The following is a 23,310-nucleotide window of genomic DNA, read 5'->3' as shown; positions in this document are numbered from 1 at the left end:
CTTTCCTGATCATTCCTACCTTTTCATCCACTTTTCTCATGAAAGTAGAAACCCATTACAATACAAAGTGATACTTTTACAGAGATGCGTCCTTCAGTTTATTGTTTCTGAACGCGGATACATGAATAAAGCTGTATTTTATAGTAGATAAGCAGAACAACATGAAATAAAGTTTAATTGGTTAGCTGTGAGGTGTTTTGAGACAATATGCCTTCCAGCAAGACTGAAAACAGTCTCTTGTTATAATGAGATTTTATGAATATTGAAAGGGCTTTAGTAATTGGTGTCATGGACATTATGTTATGAATAAAAAGTTAAATTGATATTTTTATTCTTTAATCAAAACATCACTTAGCAACTTTCAAGTCTGATAACATAACAGGAATAATAGTTAGAGATTTGTTATTTATATATAAATTGTTTAGTTTAGGGGACGGTTATGGCTCTGCAGTGAGAGGTAGAAGAATGAGATTGAGTAAGACTGAATTCTTGGGAAATACCCTCTTTGCTTTTGAAGTGGGAGATGATCAGCTACCATGTCTGTACTGTATCTGTGTAGCTGAAGCCTGAAGGCGATTAGCTTACTTTAGCATAAAGACCAGGGGCAAGCATCTAGCCTGACTCGCCGCTAAGGTTAATAATGACACATACTATCACGTTCAAAGTGATCTGATGAGTTACTTGCAATCTATTTAAACTCATGTATACAAATAGAAATGTAAAACAGCAAGTGGTGAGTATAGTGGGAGTTATAGGCTATGACTATTATTTGACAAACTGCAGCGTCACCATCTTTTCAATGATTTTGTGTCTTGGCTGAGCTCAGGCTGTACTACTGTACAGACAAGATGGTACCAAACCGTTAACAGTGTGTCAATTAGATAGATTAAGAGGTGTTGATTGATGTTTGTTTGAACTTTAGAGTAAGCCTGGCTTTCCTCCTGTTTCTTTCCCCCCCTCCCCCACCCCTGCCCAGCACCATGTTAAACTATTTATACAAGAGTTGATTGTACATAAGTCTCATCAGATCTTTTTGTGTTTGGACACGTCTTTTCAGGTCCGACCATCGTCGTCTGGCCCTCAGTTTGCCACCACTGCCAATGGAACACCTCCGCAGCAACCTTTGCAGCAGTCTCCGGCCGTTGCCATGGCCTCGGGTTCACCATTGCACAACTGCGTGGCTCGTTCCCCTCAAACCCCTGCCCAGGCTCAGACACAAGCAGTCTCAAGGCCTGCGAATGGTTACATAATGAACCCAGGCCCGGGGGTCAGTCAGGCAGGAACAGGATCCGGAGCAGCTGGGGTCGCCCCCGGAGGTCAGCCTGTAGGGCCAGTGACGCCAGAACTTTCTCCAGCCGAGCAGTTAAAAGCAATGGCTCAGCAACGTGCTAAACTGCTGCAGCAGAAGCAGCAGCAGCAGCAACAACAACAACAAGCAGCTAACTGGTCCCCTGCAGGCGCTCCAACTAGTCCCTATAACTCTGGTCCCTTTAACCAGGACAAACCCAACAGCCCCATGATGTATCCACCACAAGCCTTTAACACACCACAGGGCCCTCTAGTGGCAGGGATGACCCCAAACAATGGGCCCAAAGCCCCAATGAGCAACTACCTCCCTCACAACCACATAGGCATGATGGGACAGCAACAGCCAAACAGTATCAACCAAAACACCCTGTCCAAGCAACAGCAGCAGCAGCAGCAGCAAACAGCAGCCATGTTGTCCTATAGCAACACCAAACCACTGAGTCACTTCAGCGGCAGCGGTTTGGATCACTTAGGTCAGAGAATGACTCCACCAATGGCAGGGAACAATCAGGTCAAGAACCCCATGATGCCTCCCTACATGGGTGGTGGGGGCCAGGGGGCGGGGCCAGGGCAGACCCAGGGCCCAATCCCGGGACAGACAGCCCACCTTAGTGACGAGCAGAAGAGGATGTTGCTGATGAAGCAGAAAGTGTTGAACCAGAACATGCCCTACAGCGCCATGCAGCCTCATGGACAGGTAAGGGAACAATTTCAAGCCTTCGTGTTGGCTGTGCAATGTTGTTTTGGTGCAGATGAAATGTAGCAAATACTGTTGCCCCTGCTTTGGCTCTGATAAACAGTTTCATTCGCCTTGAGCTCTGATTCCAGGGTCTTTCTTCAGATGCCTGGTGGTGTTATAGAATACTAAACCTTTAACCTTGGGAGGAGTATAAAACACCATTCAGCCTTTTCCTGTCAATCCTTGAGTAGCTGTATGAAACAGGCTGTCCACTGCAGGTTATCAATAAAATGTACTGATAACTTGAGCTGATACACCAAATGCCCAAAGACAATGGTTCAGACTTAATAGCAGGAGCGAAGCATATTCAAACACTTTATTACAACCAAAACATGAGCTGTGGTTTTATAAAATCTTCCAGAGGTGCAGCCAGGGAAGGTAAAATGGCGGTTGTTGCCCAAGCAACAAACCAGGGCTTGGAATAGGCATAGGAAAATGGCCTGTCGAGAGTGTATTGATGCCTCTGCAACACTAGCAGCACTGATAGCCCCCACCCACCCCATCCCACTCCTCCACCTCCCCCAGACACACAAGAGCATGCACTCACACACCACACCAAACACCAAAGCTAAACGGCTCCTTTGCTCATATCCCCAATCTGTCACAGCTGACTGATGGCTGAGATTGGACCACTAAGCCAAGCTAGCTGCTGTCATTACAGAGAGCCCACCCCGGGCAGTTTGTTTCCTGAGCCCAGCGACCAGCACAGCCCACTCTGCATGCTTCGGTCGCTCTGCCAGGTGTCAGGTGTCCTCAATAATCCACTCGGCAGTGGAAGTTAAGGAGGTGTGGGTGGACTGTACCTTAACAAGTGAAATTCTCCCTTGTGTGTTTCTTCTCATGGAGCTGCTCATTATCTCAGGGCATGGTATAATCCTCAATAGGAAGTGTGTGTGTGCGTGTGTGTTGATGGTGCACTTGTCGATGTTGTCTCCCTATCTCTTTATCTTTCTGTCTCTCTCCTTCTGCCTCCCTTGTGTTTATGATATGACAACAGTCAGTCACCTCCTCCTCATTCTCCCTTCTGGTGATCTCTGCGTCTCCTGTCCTGCTCCTGCTCCTCCTTCCTCCCTCCCTCCCTCCCTCCCTCTCTCTCTCTCTCTCTCTCTCTCTCTCTCTCTCTCTCTCTCTCTCTCTCTCTCTCTCTCTCTCTCTCTCTCCCTCACACTCTCTCTCTCTCTCTCTCTCTCTCTCTCTCTCTCTCTCTCTCTCTCTCTCTCTCTCTCTCTTCCTTCCTCCCTCCCTCTCAGAGACACTCAGCACCAATAAAGGAGCAGATTTATTAATATGGGGCCTTTGTGGCTCCTGCCTGGAGGGCTGTGTGTTTGTGTGCATGAGTGAGTGCGAGGCCGTGCACATGTATGTTCGTGTGTGTGTCATAGATTTAAGGGGCGGTGGGTGGAAGGGGTGTGTGTGTTTATGGGAGGGGGGTGGATTTATTTGAGTGAGCAGGGGAGAATTGGAGACTGGGAAGAGAGAGAGGAGAGGGATGTTAAGGGAAGAAAAAGAACCATTTAAAGAAGAAAGGCAAATGCATAAAAAGAGAGATTTATTGTGGAGTTTGGATGGAGCATATTAAATAGAAAGTCCCCTGACTTTCATTTTAAGAGAAAAATAAGAGAGCGATGCCGAATTGGAGTGTCTGAAATATTAGATACTCTCTATTGTACTTACATTTAGCACAATTATAATTAGTGTAATGTAAAATTAGATTTATTTTTAGTGTGTGGTGACTGAGGTCACTAAAACACCAGCAACTGTCAAGCATTGAAAAATACAACATAATGACTTTTACATCAACAGGAGTTATCAGGTCTGTGAAAACAGTCGCTCATTGTCAGGGTGATGTCAATCAGAACGATTGTTGAATAAAACAGATAGGAAAATCCTCATATGGAATTATGTGTAGTATGTAGTTATTGTGGGGTATGTTATACTAAGGATTTTTTAAGGGCGTTTTGTTTTCACACAAATGTTTATATTTGAGCTGGTTAGTTTTGTGTCACATTATATTTTAGGGAGCAGACTAAAGACCCCTGTATGACATACATAGGTCCTGTCGTCATCACCAACATTGACTGTATATTTGACATCGATGGGTTGGTTTGCAGACCCCTTACATTGTGTTGCCAATTCAGCTAATGTATTCTCTAACTCTTTTATTATTTGTCAGCTGTAAGACATGTCATGGAAATTAGCTTTTTAGTTTCCATTTCCATTTGTGCTTTAAACCATTAAGCCCTTGGCTGGCATATAAAAACGCGTTTAAGCGTTATTTGAAAATGACCCCATTAAGATAGAGGGTTTCCTGAAAAATTGACAAAATTGACAAAATTTACAAAAACTTCTCAGCCTCTGAAGCAGGTAGAGACCTTAGATTCTCAGCCGTTGAAATGCTGTTAGAAATACTGCTACTGCAAAACAAATAGACTACGTTTCCCAGAATACATTTTACCATTACTGCAAGTATTTGAGTGAATTGAGATGTATTTGAGCAGTCACATGTCCTGAACATGATGACATCGTGTTAGAGTCTCACCCAGCTCTAACAGGAGAAGCATTCATATGTCGCATCTGGTCTTAAAGGTAGATGTACACATATATTGCATCTGGTCTTAATAGGTAAATTGTACACACAATGGACAAAAACAATACTAAACTTGTCACGGTAAGAAATCGTGAAAATAAAGAGAACATATGCCAAATGTAACAAATGAGGAGGTGCTGCAGCTAGAAAATTAGTTGAACCAATAGAAAAATTAGTCACAGTGTCCTATCCCATTATACTGGATCTTTGACTGGTTGGTTCAGATGATTTCGTAGATGGACATACCCCTCAGAGACTGATAGTAGGCTGTGTTTAATCATTTTTAATTATTGTATTGTGAAGGTTTCCGAACAGCAGTTAGTATATTGCCTGATTAACTGGCTGCATTAGCAATACCTTCATCAGATCCCATGGTTCATAATATTTTCCCTCTGCCCTAGAAAAACCTGTTAAATGGCTGTTTACTATTTCTGCTGTGTTTACAGAACACCTTCCATCATTTCACACTCTATGTTTTCTAAGACTAATTAGCTGTTCACTTTACAGATCCTTGGTTGGACTCTTCATGTAGACATACATCTGCCCTTATGTTTTGGTGACTGTCAGGGCTCATCTTAAAAAGTTAAGGTTTATATGTGTTAGAATGGATGTATGTTTGATGATTGAGTAATTTGTCCTGCTATGGTGATCTACCCTGGGACAAGCTGGTTAATGATGTTTGGGTGAAGGGATATTGGCTGTTTAGATGCTGTTTTCTTTGTCCGCTTTTGCTACGTATACATTAGCCTGTGTGTGTGTGTGTGTGTGTGTGTGTGTGTGTGTGTGTGTGTGTGTGTGTGTGTGTGTGTGTGTGTGTGTGTGTGTGTGTGTGTGTGTGTGTGTGTGTGTGTGTGTGTGTGTGTGTGTGTGTGTGTGTGTGTGTGTGTGTGTGTGTGTGTCTCACAGGTGGTGCTTGAACATCAGTCCCTCTGCTCTTCCTCCCTCGCTCATCTCTTTGTGTGTGTGTGCAGGCTAATCCAGTTAGCAGCTGCTCGGGGAAACTTCAGCCTCGCTCCTCAGAAGCTCGTTAGTCAAGCTTTAATTGTTGCTCCCTTGCTTTGCATATCACCATGACGCTAATTTATGCCTGTTGTCGCGGTTACCGTCGCCACGGTGGTGGATGTCTCAGTGGAAGCAGCAAGTGGGAGCAAAGGCGTGTGCACAAGTCTGTGGAAGATGTTTATGTGATAGTCTGCATGTGACGGATGATGCAGTGGCCTCAGTGTGTGTGTTTGTGTATGTGAGACAGAATGATTGTGAGATGGATGTGACTTGTTACACAAGCGTGTTTGCAGCTGTGTGGAGCTAGCAGCACTGGGTCGGGTCTTTGGGATTATCTGGGTGATGATTGGATAAGAATAGATTGACAGGTGTTGGCCTCAGAGGAGGGCTGTTGGTGTCGTCTAACTATTAATGGAGAAATATCTTTCTTTCTTTCTTTCCTTCTGACGTTCCTTCGATTTTAGAATGAGTGGTTCTTGAAAAACTTAAAAATATAAACATTCAACAGTTGGTTAAGGCCGTGTTGTCGGATCCACATAACCAACATCATCCATCACAACAATGGTATATTGCAAACATAGTTGCACTGGGTCAAAGCAGTGGAAAAAGCCACATAGGCATGCAGCCACTAAAACTACATATGATCAAGTTAAGTGTTGGAGTCCACTTTTACAGTTTGGCTTTTCACAGCAGCTCAACAGCAATTCACTGTGAAAGAATCTCAGAACAAAACAGAAAAACAGCCTTTTAATTTGACTTTACTTCTTATCCTCTGCCAAGTTTCTAATATTAGGATTATTAGCAAGCAGAACTTGTCATTAATGCACGGCTGCTGTTAAAGCAACATACATAACACCTTGCACCATTTAACAAGCATTGGTATATTTTCATTTATTGACAATGATCCAAATAACATTAGACTGTTGTCATGTACGTGTACTCTTTAAAACATTGTCCATGCTGATGTCAAAATACATCTTCCAGGGATTTTCTTAACCGCACATTTCTCCAGTTATGAAAGCATCAGAGGGACGCTGCATATACGCTGTATATACACCACAATCTTATTAAAAACCTATTTTGAAGCATGATTACATCATTCCTATGATGTAATCATGAATTATTTTTCATTCTAAATAAGCTTCAGTACGTGTCTATTATTTGCCTTGACCTTGACCTTTGACCGATCAGATCTGAAAGTTAATTATCTGGAGACCCCTCATAAACACAAATAAACACACACACAACAAAGTAATAATCTTACCAAGTTTGATGAAATCAGTCCATGCGTGGTTGACTTACTTTGTTGTATACACACACAGTCAGTGGCGAAAAAAAGTACCCTGCATTTAGCTACACAGGCGTGCAGGGTAATAAATCCATACCATTACATTGTTTAGCAAAAGCATTTCGGTAAAAATACTGATTATTCAATTCAGGGGAAGGGTTGCAATACACTTCCTATTTCTTAGGTCCACCTAGATTGAACTAATGCACTATAATACAACAGACCTGAAATAAATCCTCCTTCATGAAGATCTAAGTGTTTATTTGTTATTAAATCTGCTGAAGAGGATGTTGATTTATTTTAATGGTTATTTTGGATGCTAGAATTGTTGTGCTGTTGAAGTGCAGGGTTTTTAGTGAGAGGTGTTCCTAATCTTTTGTAAGCCTTTATTCATATAAATGGGATTGACATTCAAACAAATCAACTTTCAATCAACACATTCATTATAAAGTGAACATTATAATTAAATTATCCTCATGAAGGAGGAGTCATCGCAGACAGGTTGTGTTACGCTACATTAGTTTTATCTAGATGTACCTAATAAACTGGTGAGTGTACGTGTTACAGCAATGCTTTTGATGGTGATCCATTATTATTAGGAATATCATAACACAACAGTGACAAAATAACTTGATGATAATTAAATGACTGAATAACCTATTGAACCATTAATGACATAACAAGCATGTTCTTAACAGACATGATAAAATAGAGCAGGAGTTTTGTGTGTGCGTGTGTGTGTGCGCCTGTGCCTACGCCTGCGTGTGTGCATGTACTGTAGGACTGTCATGGTGTCGTCCCGACTGCAGTGCACAAAGTAAACGATACTCGTGCTAATAGCCCTCTGAGTCACGACTCCCCCCCACACACGCACAACTTAACACTTTGTTAAAGCCTTTTCCTGGGCTCTACCTTCCCTTACCCGCTCTGTCTCCAGAGCTAACTCAGTCTCTCATCATCCTCTCTCTTCTTCCTCCCCTTTTCTATCCTCCTTTTCTGAGAGCTCTGACCTCAACAAGGTCTCAGGAGTGGTACACTGTCTTTGCGCGCACGCACACTCACACATAATGTGATTTTACCTTTCTCATAATAGACTGTCTCCAAAGCAGTGTTTTGCACCATTGCTTTGATCACAACTGATCTGTCTGTCATAGTCAGACTGGCCAATGATGGTATCAGGAGAAATCCTTACACAGTCTTGGGCTGGTGGACCATCAAAGAGTCCATAATGTTTTTACCATCCTCAACAGGTAAGCAGAAGTCAGCACAACACCAGCCCTCTGACAGGACTGGGTTTACTGACCAATGACTGCTTGCCCTCTTGAGACATTATGGTATTCATACAAATTTTATTTCCAGTTAAGATTATTTCTCTAAATTATGACACATGAACTTTAAACAGTCTCTATTACCTAATAATATCCTAATCTAGTTAAATGCTCAGAAATGTAAGACAAAATTAAATGATTATATTGTCTGTGTTTATGTTAACTATCTAAAGAATATCCTTCTAAATATCTGTGAGGGTGAGGGTTATTATTTCAAAAGAAAATCCTGTTACTGTCAGGGTATATTTCAAACTACATGGTGAAGGATGGAAGGTGGGTGATAGGAAGAGAAAGGGGAAAACACACGATTGACATAGTTCCTGATCCATAAATATGGATATCTTCTCTGCCAAATAAGAACAACTTTAAAGGTCACATTGAAATGTGTCCCACCGACACACACACACACACACACACACACACAGGTCTTTTATATACTTTCAAATATTTGAATCCTCTTTGTTTTGTATTTATTTGAGCTGCATTGGCAGCAGCATGAGGGGAAAGTGATCCCCCCCATAACATAACACACGCAGACTCCACCAACTGAAGCTGTTGGTTTCACTCTGACAGTTCCAGAGAAAATATACTGAGACAGACCATCCCCACCCATTCGACACGCCCATGGGGTGTGAAAACAAGGCTGGAGAGCAAATGTCAAAGCTCACCTCCGCCAACAGGCTGCTTGTTCTGAGCATTGTCATTGTATGGTGGAGTGTTTATTACATCTGTGAGTGTCTGGCTGGAATTAAGCCCTCTCTAATATTAACTACAATCTACAATACTGACCTACAGGCCTCACTGTGTTGGAAACCAGTCGTGACACAATATGTCTGTAGGCACATGGTGTCTGAGCGCATATGTATGTGACTCTGGTATGTGCATATGAACAAGAGTGTGTGTTTGAGGAGGAGGGGAGGGGGGGGCGTAGATCATTCTTATGCTGTGTCTGTGGGCCAAAAGGAGGGAGGAAGGGAGATGTAGTCAGAAGGCTGCATACTAAACAGACTGCTGTCACCCCGCCAGCATCTCATGCACACAAACGCACGCACACACACACACACACACACACACTAAAAGCACGCTTGGTTGCTCTACCTCTTATAAACACACTCACAAACAGGCCCCCCCCCACACACACACACAAACACATTTATGTCCACAATACTCAGACATGATGCAGACACACACACTCCTCATGCTAGCTTAAACTTTGGCTGTCTTGCCTGGCTGCCGGTTTCCATGGCAACCATTGCCCACAGCACCTTGCAGACCAAATCAATGGCAGCTCCAAGACTAGGGTAGTGTGTGTGTGCTTGTGAGTGAAACTGTGTTTTGAGCGTGTATCTGTATGTACATGTGTCTCTCTCTGTCCAAATGTTCAAGGCTATGAGCAGGTTGTACTGAGTTTGAGCCTTATGGCATAAGGCTCAGCTGCAGATTGTATTAACAGCGCACTATCAATGTTGCACAAATTGGAATGAAGCCTAGAATAAACAGAATACAATGTTTTCCAACATGTTGAGGGAGATGAGAGAGAGAAGAGAACAGTTGGCTATTAGAAAGAGTATGAGGTCAGTCCATTAATTTAGAGTAATAATGTGTTTGTCCCCACTTGCTAATCACCTTGTTTGTGTTGTTGGCTTTAAATGTGGCCACCATGCCAAGTGTCACATACACACACACACAGACTATCGCAAGGGACGACACAGATGTGACCCCGCCCTTGTCCCTAAAATGCACCCCATCCTCCCCATCTGCTCATTCAGATGCTATCACACACGCACACACAAACACATACACACACACACACACACATACACACACACACACACACACGTTGCAACTTCCCGTTAACACCAGTCACCACTGCTAAGTGACACACTCCAGCAGGTATACAAACATGCACACCCTCACACTCACACATGGTCTGTTGGAGCCTCTGCATTTGCAAGCCATCCCTTCTTCTCAACCCCAACCCTGCCTCACCCTTCTCTCAAGTCTATCACTCTTCCACTCCTCATCATTCCTGTGTGTGTGTGTGTGTGTGTGTGTGTGTGTGTGTGTGTGTGTGTGTGTGTGTGTGTGTGTGTGTGTGTGTGTGTGTGTGTGTGTGTGTGTGTGTGTGTGTGTGTGTGTGTGTGTGTGTGTGTGTGTGTGTATAGAGGGGGGGGGGGGTGGAAGGTGGGAGAGAGAATGGAGTAGGAAAAAACAAAAAGGCTGGAGAAGGCAGACAGAGGGGTGTAGGACGGGGGGAGGTTCAGCGAGGCTCTTTGAGGATTAGGTGAAGAATTTTGACTCTGTCTTACAGAGGAGGAAGGAGGTGGTGTCGGTGGTGGTGGTGCTGGTAGATCGACTCCTTGGAGCAATTTACCTCAAATGGCTCCAGCACAGCTAATCCGCTCTTAAAGGAGCCTAATCCAGCAGTTTGTACCTGAGAGAAAAGAGAGTGGCAGAAAGAAGACAGGAACACTGAGAGAAAAAGGGAGGGAGGGTGTTGTAGATGCACCGGGAGAGAGAGTGATGTATGTTAGTCTCTCTGTATGCTCCAAACAGAATCAGATTTGCTGCTTATTTGCCATTTAAAAGCAATGGACACAGTGGAAAAGTTGGCCGGTCAGAATTGCCAAAGTTTTTTCACATTGTACACCGTAACCTGAAATTCAGCAGTATCTGTCAGCAGCAGTTTTTACCATATTGCTTTGGGTTTTTATTCTGATTTACTCCCTGGTGTCTTAGTTTTAGGAACTTTTAAGTTACATCTGCTACAGATAGTGATTCTGTGGCAAGGGCATCAAACTTCCAGTTGGAGTGAGTACACTAACACTTTGTCTCAGTGTAGGCAGGAACTCTGCTGTTTTACTTCATTTTTTCCTGCTGGTCCTGATAGATTAGAGAATTGTTGGTTTTTAAATAACTAATTCGGTGCCCTTTCTAAAAGTGCATGTTTGGAATGGGCTGTTTGCTTGGCCCGTGGGGAAGCTGGTTGCAGCTTTCATACCGAAACTGTAAACGTGACCTGCAGTAATTGAGCCGCGGTGGAGTAAAGACCTAAGCTGCACCACCACTGATGCACAAGCTTGACTTAAAGTTCAGTAAATCTCCGTACACAGAACCCCACAATGAAGAATTTGTTGTTGTTGCCATTTTCGATAGAATGCTGTAGTGATCACTTTCATTGATGAGTTCCAGCCGCTGCTGCTACAGAGCGCTGTTTTCCTGTTTATTCAAAGTTCATTCATATCGAATGGATTGCCTGACTGAGTCGCACTGAATCTCACCCTTCTCTTCCTTCTTCTTAACATACACATGCCAAGTGTGAAGCACATTAGATGTGAATGTTCAGAGTATATAGAAACACTTTTAGTCAAACGGGTTTGTTGTCAGTACAAAGCTGTTTATTGTAGCAATTGGTGCTTTTACTCCTATAGTTAGCTAAACACCAGATTGGACCACAGTCTGGACAAGCAGGTTAATTTCGACCTTTCCGTTGTGAGACAGCAATTAACAATAGAAGAAGAAAAACAAGTAGATGCCTTACTCATCTCTCCAGAAACGGAGATGACTAGGCACACAGGATTGCTTTCAGTCTTCGCCTCAGTCAATAAAATGTTTGGACGATGAGGATGTTCATTTTGCACATTCAAACTACTGTTGAGTACTATGCCTGAAATTGGTGATGCCATACCAGATTAAATGTAAACAATGTAACAAATATAATAAACTTGATTTGCACATTGAGGTGTGAAAGCACTCCCAAAAGACTAGCTGCAGGGTAAGCTTGTGAACTACTTTAGCTAAGATGCTAATGCTAGCAAACCTTCCCAACAGTCAGTTATGCTTATTAGCTCAAATGCCAATGGGAATAAAAGGTTTGCATCATTTATTTAAGAGCAGTACAACATTATGGCATCCACTCGTTTCTGTCATCACAGAAGAAAAGTAAAATTTAATGGATTTGATAACAGATAACAAGCTACGATAGCTTCGAATGGTTTATATTCTTCGGTTACCTGTTCCTCCATCATTAAGGCATCTTGTCGTCTGTTTACTGTAATGCAGTTTAAGTGTTGTCTTATAAAAATGCTTCATGAGTCAGGGTCTTTGCCTGATAAATTATATCATCAGTGTTGAGGCAGCATGGTGCTTTTCTACGGTTCCACTGCTCTGTGCAGCACTTATACAGGTGATTATATATATACATAAATTGTCTGCTTTATTAAATCATCGCAAATGTTTCCAGTAATTTTCAAACCAAGGTTAATCTGTAAATTTAATGTGATTGTCTTTGAATGGAGTCAGATCCCCTTTGTGCATGTTACAGAATTGTGGTCATAATTCAGAAGCATAAAAAATAACTAAGTTCTTATGATACTCCTTTTAGAGCTTAGTTGTTTTTAATTATATATTGTATCCAGATGGACTTTAAGGACTTTAGTCATCACAAATATCAAGTTATCAGAGAAACGAACTGAGGAGCAAGTTGGCTGGCTTTCTGCATCCGCCTAACAGCATCAGAGAAAAACAGAATACGTATATGAAACTGCTTTATTCAGTTTTTTGCCAGATTTAATCACAAGATCATTTCTTTTGCAGAGGAGTAGATCTCTACGGATAGAAAGAAAGGCTAAAACAGAAGGAATAAATGAGCTGAGTGGCCAGGATGAATTGTGAGTCATATGTTAGTAGAGCAATATGGCATATAGAGAAGACTGGAAAAGAAAAAAGAGGACTGGATAATGAGAGCAAGGGGAAGACAGGCTCATGGACTGTATTCGTTTAAAGGGCAGAGAAGGTAGAGAGAACGATCACATGACCCTCAGGAAGAGACAGGGAGGAAAAAATGTGACTGAGAGAGAAAGTGAAAGGAACCTACGAACGGTTGTACAAATTGATGAGGAATCATTGAGGAGATGGAGACAACGTAGGGAGCTCTGGTCTCTCATTAGAGCTGAGACAGGCCCAGAGGCAGGCACTCACACAGAGAAGAGATACCTCGACATGTGTGCTAGGCTCATGTTGTGTGCTTTTCTGCTTTTAGAGATTTGTTTCATGGTGTTTGGGATTAGTAGCTGTTCCTAAACATTATTCTCTTGTGTTCTCGGTGCACATATCGTCTCCTTTCCCTCTCTCACTGCCTCCCTCCTTATTCTCTCACACCCAGGTAGTTTCCCCCGACCATATATCTCTCTGTCTCCTCTCCTCTTTCCAGCCACCCCCATATTTTCTCTCCATACCCCTGCTCCGCTCCCTCTCCTGTGCTCTGTGTATTTTGAAGAAAAATGAAGCCAAATAAACTTGAACCCCAAGAAGGTGATTGATGGTTGCGCAAAGCTCCCGCTCTTGATCTCTTTCCCTTTTCCCCTGTCTTTATTCCCACACTCCCTGCCTACCTCTCCCCTCTCCCACTGGCACTGTGACTCCTTCTCATTCACACACAGAATACACATAAAAACACACACACAGTCCGTACAATTTGATTAATTATTTGGGTCCACAGGATACAGCTCCGCTCATGTAAGTCATTTTATGTTCTGGGTTTTTTGCTACAACACGCACAATGATCTCAGATGCTACTGATAATAAAACCCATGCTTAGTTGGTAAAAGTAATGATCTGAAACATTAGTGAATAAATAAATGTCCATTCACTGCTCTCTGCCCCGTCGCTGCTGAATGCTCATCCAGCTCAACAAAGATGCAATGTCAGATATGTATGAACTGAATAGGCAAGAGCGCCACCTACAGAAGGTTTTTCACGGAAGAATGCAAGAAAGAAAAGGTGACACAGCACTGGCTAGACACATTTTTTTTAATTCCCTGAGGTAAAATACCAACAATACATCCTTTAATAATATCTTTAACTGTGGTGTGGGACAAAACATATTTTTCTTGTTCTAACTTCTGCAACATCAGTCTAAAAATGTATACATTTTCACTTCAACTGGAGTATTTCTCTGCCGCCACCTTCTGAGAAATCCATACTGTTCACAGTTCTGTGGGCCTGAACACTGAGAGTTAATTCCTCTGTTTTATGCCCCATCATCTGCTTTTAGATCAGACTAACCTGTTCACAGAATGACGCCACCTCCTGTATCCAAGTAGTTGAAATGACAAAAGATTAACTTTATCTCTCCCTTCACGGAATTCAGTAATGGCAACAAATTAAATCCTTTCATAATAATGGAATTATGGAAAGTTTATCAATATTTAATCCAAGCTCATGTAGGTTAACATTATCTAGAGTCATTCCATTTCATGCAATACAGTAGTAATTGAGCTGATATGTTTTATCAAACAGGAAGATTTATTTTGTCATGAAACCCAAAATTGCAAAAAATAATTGATCCATTTATTTTTAACAAACGCAAATCATGCTTTTGTGTTTACTTTCACTTTATAGTGGCCTGGATAAAACATACTATATATAGAATTACAACATCTATTTTCAGACCATATTAGAGCTGTCATATTTAAGTCAAATAATGCTGGAAAATTATCTTATCAATATTTTTAATATTATTCAGGTTGAACATTTTGCATTTATGCATTATATTATTATAGATGCCAGTTAGTGCAAGTTTAACTGTTATTATGCAATATTTAAATCCTCAAACGATCTACTGATTTTGTATTTTCAATAAATTTTCAGTTTCAGTTTTTTAAGCATTTGGTCAGCAGTGGTTGTTTTGACAGTGCTACATAATTTAACTAACAGATTTTACATTACAACTTAGTAAATTTGCATAGATTTAAAAGAAAAAGAAACCTACTCTATTTTTTTTTATTGTTTTGTTTTGATTTTAAAGAAAAAGTCTTTGACCAATGTCACAAACAGAAGGTTTGATTTAGCAATTTGTCATTTCACTAAATATTTGAGGATTTATAACATTATTACACACTTTATTAACATTATGCACCGAAAGAAAATTACAGTTTAGTAATTGTAGAGCTGTAGTGTCAGATTCAATATTATCTTTTGATTAATTCAACAGAACAGTGCAAAATACCTTTGTTGATGGGGTTATTAATCTATTCGTCATTATAATTATCAATTTCAGGGAAAAGCGGGGAAGAGAGGATGGGTGTGTGGTAGAGAGGGGAGAGAAAAGAGCTGTACCTGATGGTAAACTGAGGCTAAAGGAAAATCTTACTGGCTACTGGCTTGTGTGGCAGTACTTTGAAAGCCATGTGTCCAGCTCAGTAGATCAGACGTCGTTACCTTTATTTTACCTTGACTCTCATAGGCAGTAGAGTCAAAAATCGCTCCTATTTAAGTAAGTTCAAAAATGTGGTTGCAATAAAAGTAGGTGCGTGCACGCACGCATGCATCGCACTTGTATGTTTGTGCAAGTGTGTGTGTGTATGCATGTGTGCCGTACACCCTCCATGGGTTCTTACATGTGTGACTGTACCGGGTCCATCTATCAGCTGGCATGACAGCTGCATTGGAGGGAGGCGCTGTTATCAGGCAAGGCACAGGACACCTATCAGTGGTCCTATTGTCACATCCGCTATGATAAGACACAGAAAGAGAGAGAGGGAAAGATTGAAAGATGGGGTAAAAGGAGAAGGGAAGGGCTGTCACAGGGAAACATTGTGATGTTGACGACAAAAATGCAAAGCTGAACGCGCTCACACAGGATGAAGGGGAATAAATGGAAAATGTCTCAATGCAGAAATAAGGGTGACGATGTAGTTTAAAGTTAGCATTTTACAAAATCAAACAGTTCAAGCTAATTTTTGCAGAGCAGCGCTTCCAGTTGTGGCAATACTGATGAACGAGATATAAGGGACGAAAACAAAAATAATATCTTTACAATAAAATGTCACATCTTAAAGATTTTGTGATTTTGTGCTTGTACAGTACATCCATAGACCTCAGCAAAAAGAAACATTCAGACAAGCTAGCACATACCAGTGGTGTCTGCACATGCGAGTTAGGTGACCGTGTGTGTATTTACTTTAGCTCTCCTCCCCCCGTCTGTGGTTTCTCAGCCTTATATCATTATTTCTCAAGCTTCCCAACATCGCGTCCAGTTGCACAAACAAACACACACACCCTTTACCAGGAAAGATGCGCTGTCACATTTCTCGCACACATTCATACACACCCACAGCAGAGAAGCAGCCAGGGCGATCCACAGATAATTCATTTAAGACACAGCGTTTCAAATTGATGGCACTGAGTATCAGTCTCACATGCTTCACTTGCCTTCTGCTTCAGCATAATCCAATTGCCTGGTATGTCTGTTGTATGTATGTGTGTGAGTATGTTAATAGTATGTTTCAACTTTTTAACAGTTTCTCTAGCTGAATGTTCTCTTATGTATTTTAAAGGATCTCTTATATTGCCAGATGCAGAGTTATGAGGTAATGGGTGGATTCCTCGTCACTTTATCATCAGCTCCTCTTTAGTTTCTCTAGTTCCCTGTTTTGTCTCATATGCATCAGTGCAGACATTATAAATGCCACACAGACTTTGATATTTGTAACCAATTTCACAACATTTTGTATTAGTGGTCTATAGAATGAATAAATAATTAGAATTACCACATTGCGGTGTATACCTCTGCCAAACAGTCGAGCTGCAGTCTACATCCATGTCTGTCTATATACTCATATATGTTGCAAAGATTTTGAAGGATTAACGTAGTCACAATGCTTGAGGAATTACACATCCATTTAATGAGCTCTTCTTAAGGTGCACTTGTTATTTGATCTTGTTTTGAATGTTAAGAAGATTTAGGATCACATGAAAGTGATGTCCCTCTGCAGTCTACTAATCACCTTATTTAACTCAGATGATCGCATTGTATAAGCTGTCTGTCTGTTTGGACTTTAAACCTTTTATAGTATATGTTCAAATATGCAAAATCAATAGCACTCATGACTTTGTAAAATGTACAATGTGTTTGGAATTATTATTTTAGAAACATTTTTTCCTCTATATTTTGATTCTTGTACCTTATTTGTGGAAATGTGTTTCCTGACATTTCTTAGTCAGTGCTTCAGCATGGAGCTGAGCAGAGGCTGTGGTGGGCTGTGTAAACAGCTTTGCCTTGAGGCAGGTATGCTGTCACATGATTTAGCTCTACCTGTGAATAATATAAAGTAGTGAGTGCTCTGTCTGATATCTCACCTTTCTCATATATCTTCTGACCTTCTTCCCTCGTCTACCTTCATTTTGTTGAAGGTAAGCACTAAAACACATTCAGTCATTCTCCTTATCCCTCCCTGTCTCCCTCCCTCCTTCCTTACCTACCTCCTTACCTCCCTCCCTCCCTCCCTCATCCACCCCATCCTCCCGTATTGTAGTTTTTGCACAAGAAGGCAGAAAATCTGCTTACCCCACACACAGGGATGTTTGTCAGTCTCCCACAAAGTTCAAACTGCTTTGGAAAACACAGCTTTACCTGCACTATCAACAGCCAACCTGTGTGTGTCTATGAGTGTGTGTGTGTCTATGTATGTGTGTGTATGCGTGTATATTCTCTCCTGTGGCTCTGTTTGAGTACAGTAAACAACACCTGTACATGTTTTTGTGTGATTGTGGCTCTTCCTCTGTGTTCACTAGAACAGGTTTCTTCTGCCTTGAGCTTCAGATGAAATGTTTATGTTGTTACATAATGTGGTACTCAGTCATGTCACATTTTGTTAATCTATTATGTTGAGTGCAAAAGAGAATAAATCTAGATAGCCTGCTGAACTGTAAAATAATAGAAGCTCAGACCCACTGTGAAATATATTAAAGTAAAATAAGGCTCACACACTGAAGGTATTTTATGGGACAATATTGATCATTCAAATTTTTTGTCAGATATCTGTTTAATACACATCCTCTGTGTGACTGTATTTTAGTCAAATTGATACATCTGGCAGCCAATAGAGCCAAACATTGACCTCCCACTTTTAAAACAGCTCTGGTTCTGGAAGTTAATTTCCGATTCATTTTTCTCAATTGACGTTTCAGACTCTTTTCTTCATCTTTTAGAAAACTTGCAGCATGTTAGAAGGTGAAATCATGGTCGCTCTTTGGTCAAAGTATTGCAATGCTGAACCATCAGTCTTTAGTACAGATCAAGCACCAGGGAACTGACCAAAATTAGTCATGATAGAGGAGCAGAGTTTATCGCCACGCTTCCAAAAGTGTGTAGAACAGCAAATCACCTACGCGTTAGTATTTGGTCATTGAAATGCCCCTTTCGCCAAATTGATGATGGCGAGCACCCGGGACAGCTCCCACATCCCTGGTGGTCCCGTGATCAGCACCCCGGACAGCGGTGGTGACTCACAATATTATAAATGATGCACCTGAGCTGAGCTGGAGAGCCGTAAGGTGAGAAAGAGGCAGACTGCAGCCTGATCTGTACGCACAACCACATCACAGCTGAACGTCAGGAGAGTTTTCAATTTGCCAGAGTCACATAAACATGGACCCATGTCCGTGACCTGCTAAAAATATAATCTGCAACGACGAAATAGTGAAAGATCCAGTGTGTAAGATTTAGGTGAAAGGGATCTATTGGCAGAAATTGACTATAAATTAATCCTTGTGATGTTTTCACTAGTGTGTTCCATCTAAATTGTAAGTTTTGTTGTTTTCTTTACCCTAGAGGGGGCCCTTTATATTTAAATACTATATATTTACATCTTGAGCGGGTCCTCTCTACGGAGGCCACCATGTTTTTACAGTTTTTCTGGAACAGGACAAACTCAAATCCTGTTCAGACACAGGTTCTCCTTCATGTTTGGAAGGGGAGGCTGAGGTGAGGGGTATTCAGCTGAGATGTAACTTCACCGCTATATTCTACACACTGAGCCTTTAAGTGTCCGTGTTATATTAAAAACATACAACCAGCTCTCTAACTGTTTAAAATCAACTCATTAGAAGTGTTTGGGTTCAATTATTATCTGTTGATCAACTTTAACTTTAGTCGAAATTATGATAATTAATTCATAACAATGTTGTGTAAACCTACTCAGGTAGAAAAACAGCGATTATGATCACACTGAACACTGTCCTATATAGTTTCTGTGCATGTGGTATTAGGGGCACTAAATGTATTTCCTGCATGATGGCAAATGTAGGAGGACATCTGGATACCCTGTTTTGTGTCTGGAATTTTAGAATCCAGAGAGAGCGAAATGTAGTTGACAGCAGAGAAGCAGAGGTAATTCCAGAAATGCTAAATACCTGCATTACACACATACAGTTATGTAGGCTAATCCACATCAGCACAGTCCATTGGTACAGATCGTAGCTCTGCCAGCCAGCTGGTAGGGTGATAATAGACTGCAGATCATGCTGACAGAATTATTCAGAAGACTATTTCTGGGCATTTGAGGTTATATGTTTCTGTATTAGGACCGACAACACACACACACAGGCACAAATAGAAAGAAACACAAACAACCATCCATCAGTCTTCAGTAGCTGCTTCATTTGCTCTTGGCTGGCTGCTATTTTGTGTCACACACAAGGGCATTTGTGTCTCTTTTGACCTGTTCTGGACAATGTCACATCGCATAAACACACACACACACACGCAGGCACTCATCCTGGTATATATCACACCCGTCATCCTTAAAGGCCTGAAATAGAAATATTGCAGTAGCAACTGCTGTCCACGTGTCGACATACATATGCACACACACACACACAGTAAATGGACATGTAGACACCAAATTTCATCTCATGTCATTAAGTTCCATGTCTCTTGAACTGTGCATGGACCAGTAAGCACAAAATATTGCAAACCCTAGCAACCTCATCATTGTTTCCCCATCCTGCTCCTGAGGATGAGCCATCTCACTGTAGCCATTAATCAACACACCAGGAGCATTAGCTAGCTTAAGTTTGGGGTAGTGACATACTTGCCTGCCACAGTGATTTAAATTAGTCTTTCTCCACCAGAGGGATATTTTCCCAGAACGAATTTACTTTTTCAAGAATTAAGGAACTTTTGTATTTTATAGGTAAAAATCCAGTACAGTCTGCAGATCAGCACACCTCTATATCCCTATTGACTTGCTTATTGCTGGATGTAGATGGGGAAAATAAATAATGAATAGTGTTACTGTGTGTGTGTGTGTGTGTCTCAGACAGTTACTCCAGAGTCACTACTCACCGGACCAATGGTTTGCCACTAGCACATCTATTTGTTTTCCCACTCCATTGCACCTTGACATGGATGGCAGCCGTGGGTTTATGACATTGTGTGTGTGCGTGTGCGTGTGCGTGTGCCAGCGCGCATGTGCGTCTTTCTAAAGGCAGGCTTCTTCTCCGTTCTCTTGTGAAAAGCAATCTCCCAGGTTGAGCTCATAAATCAAGGTGGGGGATGGAAATGGGGATGAAGACTTTAGCTGCTTTCAGACATGCACTGGACTCTGCAGTTCCTCTGTATTTTCTCGAGAGGAGGGGCATGTGTGAAGGCAAATTTCCGAGTGATACGCCCTGCTGTTTCTTTTGACTTTAACCTGGCCGCTTAGTAGAATGTTCGTTGAAATCCAGGAGAATTCGATGTGAGAAACCAGCGGGGGATCCCCCTGGATTCACCGCAAGCGGGTGGAGGTTGTTAAGGAACTTTTGACCAGCCTCACACATTACCGCATATGCCACTGTATATTACACTATATTTGTAAAGGAGAATAGAGCCTGTCTAACTCCATAGATACTCCCTTACTCCAAGCAGTACCCAAGGTCAGCTTATAGATAAAGGACCAGCCAACAGTACATTGTAGTGCCTACGCTCATGGACTTTCATATCTAACTAAGAGGCTCCAGACAGAGAGGCAACATCTTTAACTCTTTTACATATTTCACAAGTGGCAGGATTGGACACAATGTTATTTAGGATTCATACTTTAGACTTAACCATCCAATAAAATATGTAAAGCCAAATGTTACAAAGAGAGTGACAGCAATTCTAGCCATTCATGGATGTGCTGTTAGAATGGGTAATACAAGTAGAGGAAGATGTACTGGGATGCTGTAGGAGACATCTTTAGACTTGGGGGGGGTGACAATAGGTCATGTTACTCTGTTAGCGTTTGTATATTATTTCATCTTCTGATCTCCTTGATGCATCAAGTCTAAATTAAAACATTCTGCATAAGACATCAGCTGCTGCCTGAGTTCCCCTTTCACCAGCTTCCAGAAAATTTCCATAACAGGTCGGTTGATGATGCTTGTAACAAACGACGTTGCAAAAGTGGGAAAAAAAAGAAAAAAAAGTGAATATCTCCCAGTAAAAAAAGTGAAGTCAACCACATAGAAGACACAGACGACGATGTCAAGAGAGTTTGTGATGATAAGAGCTGATGACGTAAACAAGATCATGTGATCTACACAGCACAGTTAATACGTCACTTCCTGACGTCAGCTGCACCCGGCTGCTGCACCTCTCGCCTCAATAATGCGGAGGAATTGTTGCTGTTGTGAACGTGTGTGTGTAGAGAACCTCCCGCTCTTTCTTGCATGTGTGAAAGTCAGACTCAGGGTAGGTACTACTCCGTAGCCCATTCCTTCAGTCATGTCTGAAAAGGGCTTTTGTGAGTGTGTGAATATGTGACTTTATCAACAAGCTCGTACCTGCAATCGGTGGGGCTGGGGCAGGGGCACTGGTGGAGGTATGCGCATCTCCTCAGATGTAATGTTTGCTTTGCCTGATGTAGACAGGTCAGCCTCTTTGTCCATGATATGACCGTTCTCTTCCCTTCCTGTGTGGCCTCCTTTTTCCTCCTCATGGCGGGATAAGACCACAGAGAACAACGTTCAAAATGAATAGTGATTTGGGAAACTAATAAGCTGTCCTCAGAGGTAACGGTAATGCAGTCACTCATGAGGCAAACTCCTCCCATTTCCCTCCTAAAGGCCGGCGCATGCTTCTGCATTTTCACGGGCCCGCAAGCGCAAGAGCCCTTCCGGGCCCCTTACGTGCTTATGTATCCCTTCTTACGTGCTTACATGCGTTGCCCAATTTTTCTAACTATACGGCAAAGCTCTGCGAACCTCACGCAGCCCGCAAGGCTGTGATTGGTCTGCTAACTACATCCTTTCCGGAGTCGCATTTCCAGTTTCATGCCACAAAATACCGGCAGAAACAACGGAAGATTTAGAAGGCAGAAGAGATCCGAAAGTATGATCACTTGTATATCCCGTCACTGACTGGTGGATTTGTCCGCCAGAAAAAGGCTATGAGGACCCGCAGTGGCGATGTAATTAAACAGTCGACGACAACTGCCACACACAAAGAAGGCGTCTGTAAGGCCGTCTTCAACAAAAAAACGTTACTCCGCCTAGTGTTCTTCGACACAGCTGCGTGAAAAAGGCGCAGATGCAGTTGCAGAAGCATGCGCCGGACTTAAGTGTGAGAGGAGAGAAACATGTAGTGTGTGTGTGTGTGTTTGTGTGTATGAGTGAAGGAGAGCGAACATTGTCTGGATTAGTTGATAACACGCTCAGTTAGGTGACCTGTCTCATCCTCCTCTCTCTTTCTGTCTCTCCCTGTCCTGCTCTCATCCTGTTGACTTTGTGCTTCAGATATGAAAACACACAGTTTGACATTTGAGGTGGGCGGGAATTGATGATGTAAAACTCTGTGACTTGTTTCATAATGGCTCGGATTGTCTAGCAGATAAAACAAGTTTTTCTTTGGGCATCTTCTGAACTTGTTTTGAGAGTGATAGTTACAACCATTTGTGAATTTGGTGTGGAATGTACCAATGCACGAACTCGACCAATCACCAGTTAGTATCAGCTGTCAATTATTACATTAATCCCAATGAGTTAAACCAAACCAATCTGAGAAGTGAATAATTAAATTAATAAATTAATATTTATACCTGAAATTTCATAAACCATCTTTGGGGAAATTATTTTATAGTTTGGACCATGCCCCATCCCCTAACATAGGCTTGTATTACCCTGATTGCAGACCTCATGCCATCAGTATGGTTTGGCTTTACTTTTTTGAAGCAGTCATGTCGGCCATCTTTGGATGCACTCTATGATCACAACAGTTTTGTTATGGCAGAAAATGTCTGTCTCACTTAAT

General features: G+C 41.9%; 1 protein-coding gene across 1 annotated transcript in view; it reads left to right on the top strand.

The window, feature by feature from the left end:
* Positions 1 to 23,310, top strand: part of maml3 (mastermind-like transcriptional coactivator 3) — a 108,383-nt gene that overhangs the window by 54,112 nt on the left and 30,961 nt on the right. Inside the window, exon 3 of the mRNA XM_053418378.1 lies at positions 1,058 to 2,005. Within this exon, the coding sequence (XP_053274353.1) occupies positions 1,058 to 2,005 (948 nt within the window). The remainder of the gene's footprint in view (positions 1 to 1,057; positions 2,006 to 23,310) is intronic.

The sequence above is a fragment of the Pleuronectes platessa genome, chromosome 3, assembly GCF_947347685.1.
Source record: "Pleuronectes platessa chromosome 3, fPlePla1.1, whole genome shotgun sequence".
Lineage (NCBI taxonomy): Eukaryota > Metazoa > Chordata > Actinopteri > Pleuronectiformes > Pleuronectidae > Pleuronectes > Pleuronectes platessa.
This window is presented reverse-complemented; position numbering and strand designations above follow the sequence as displayed.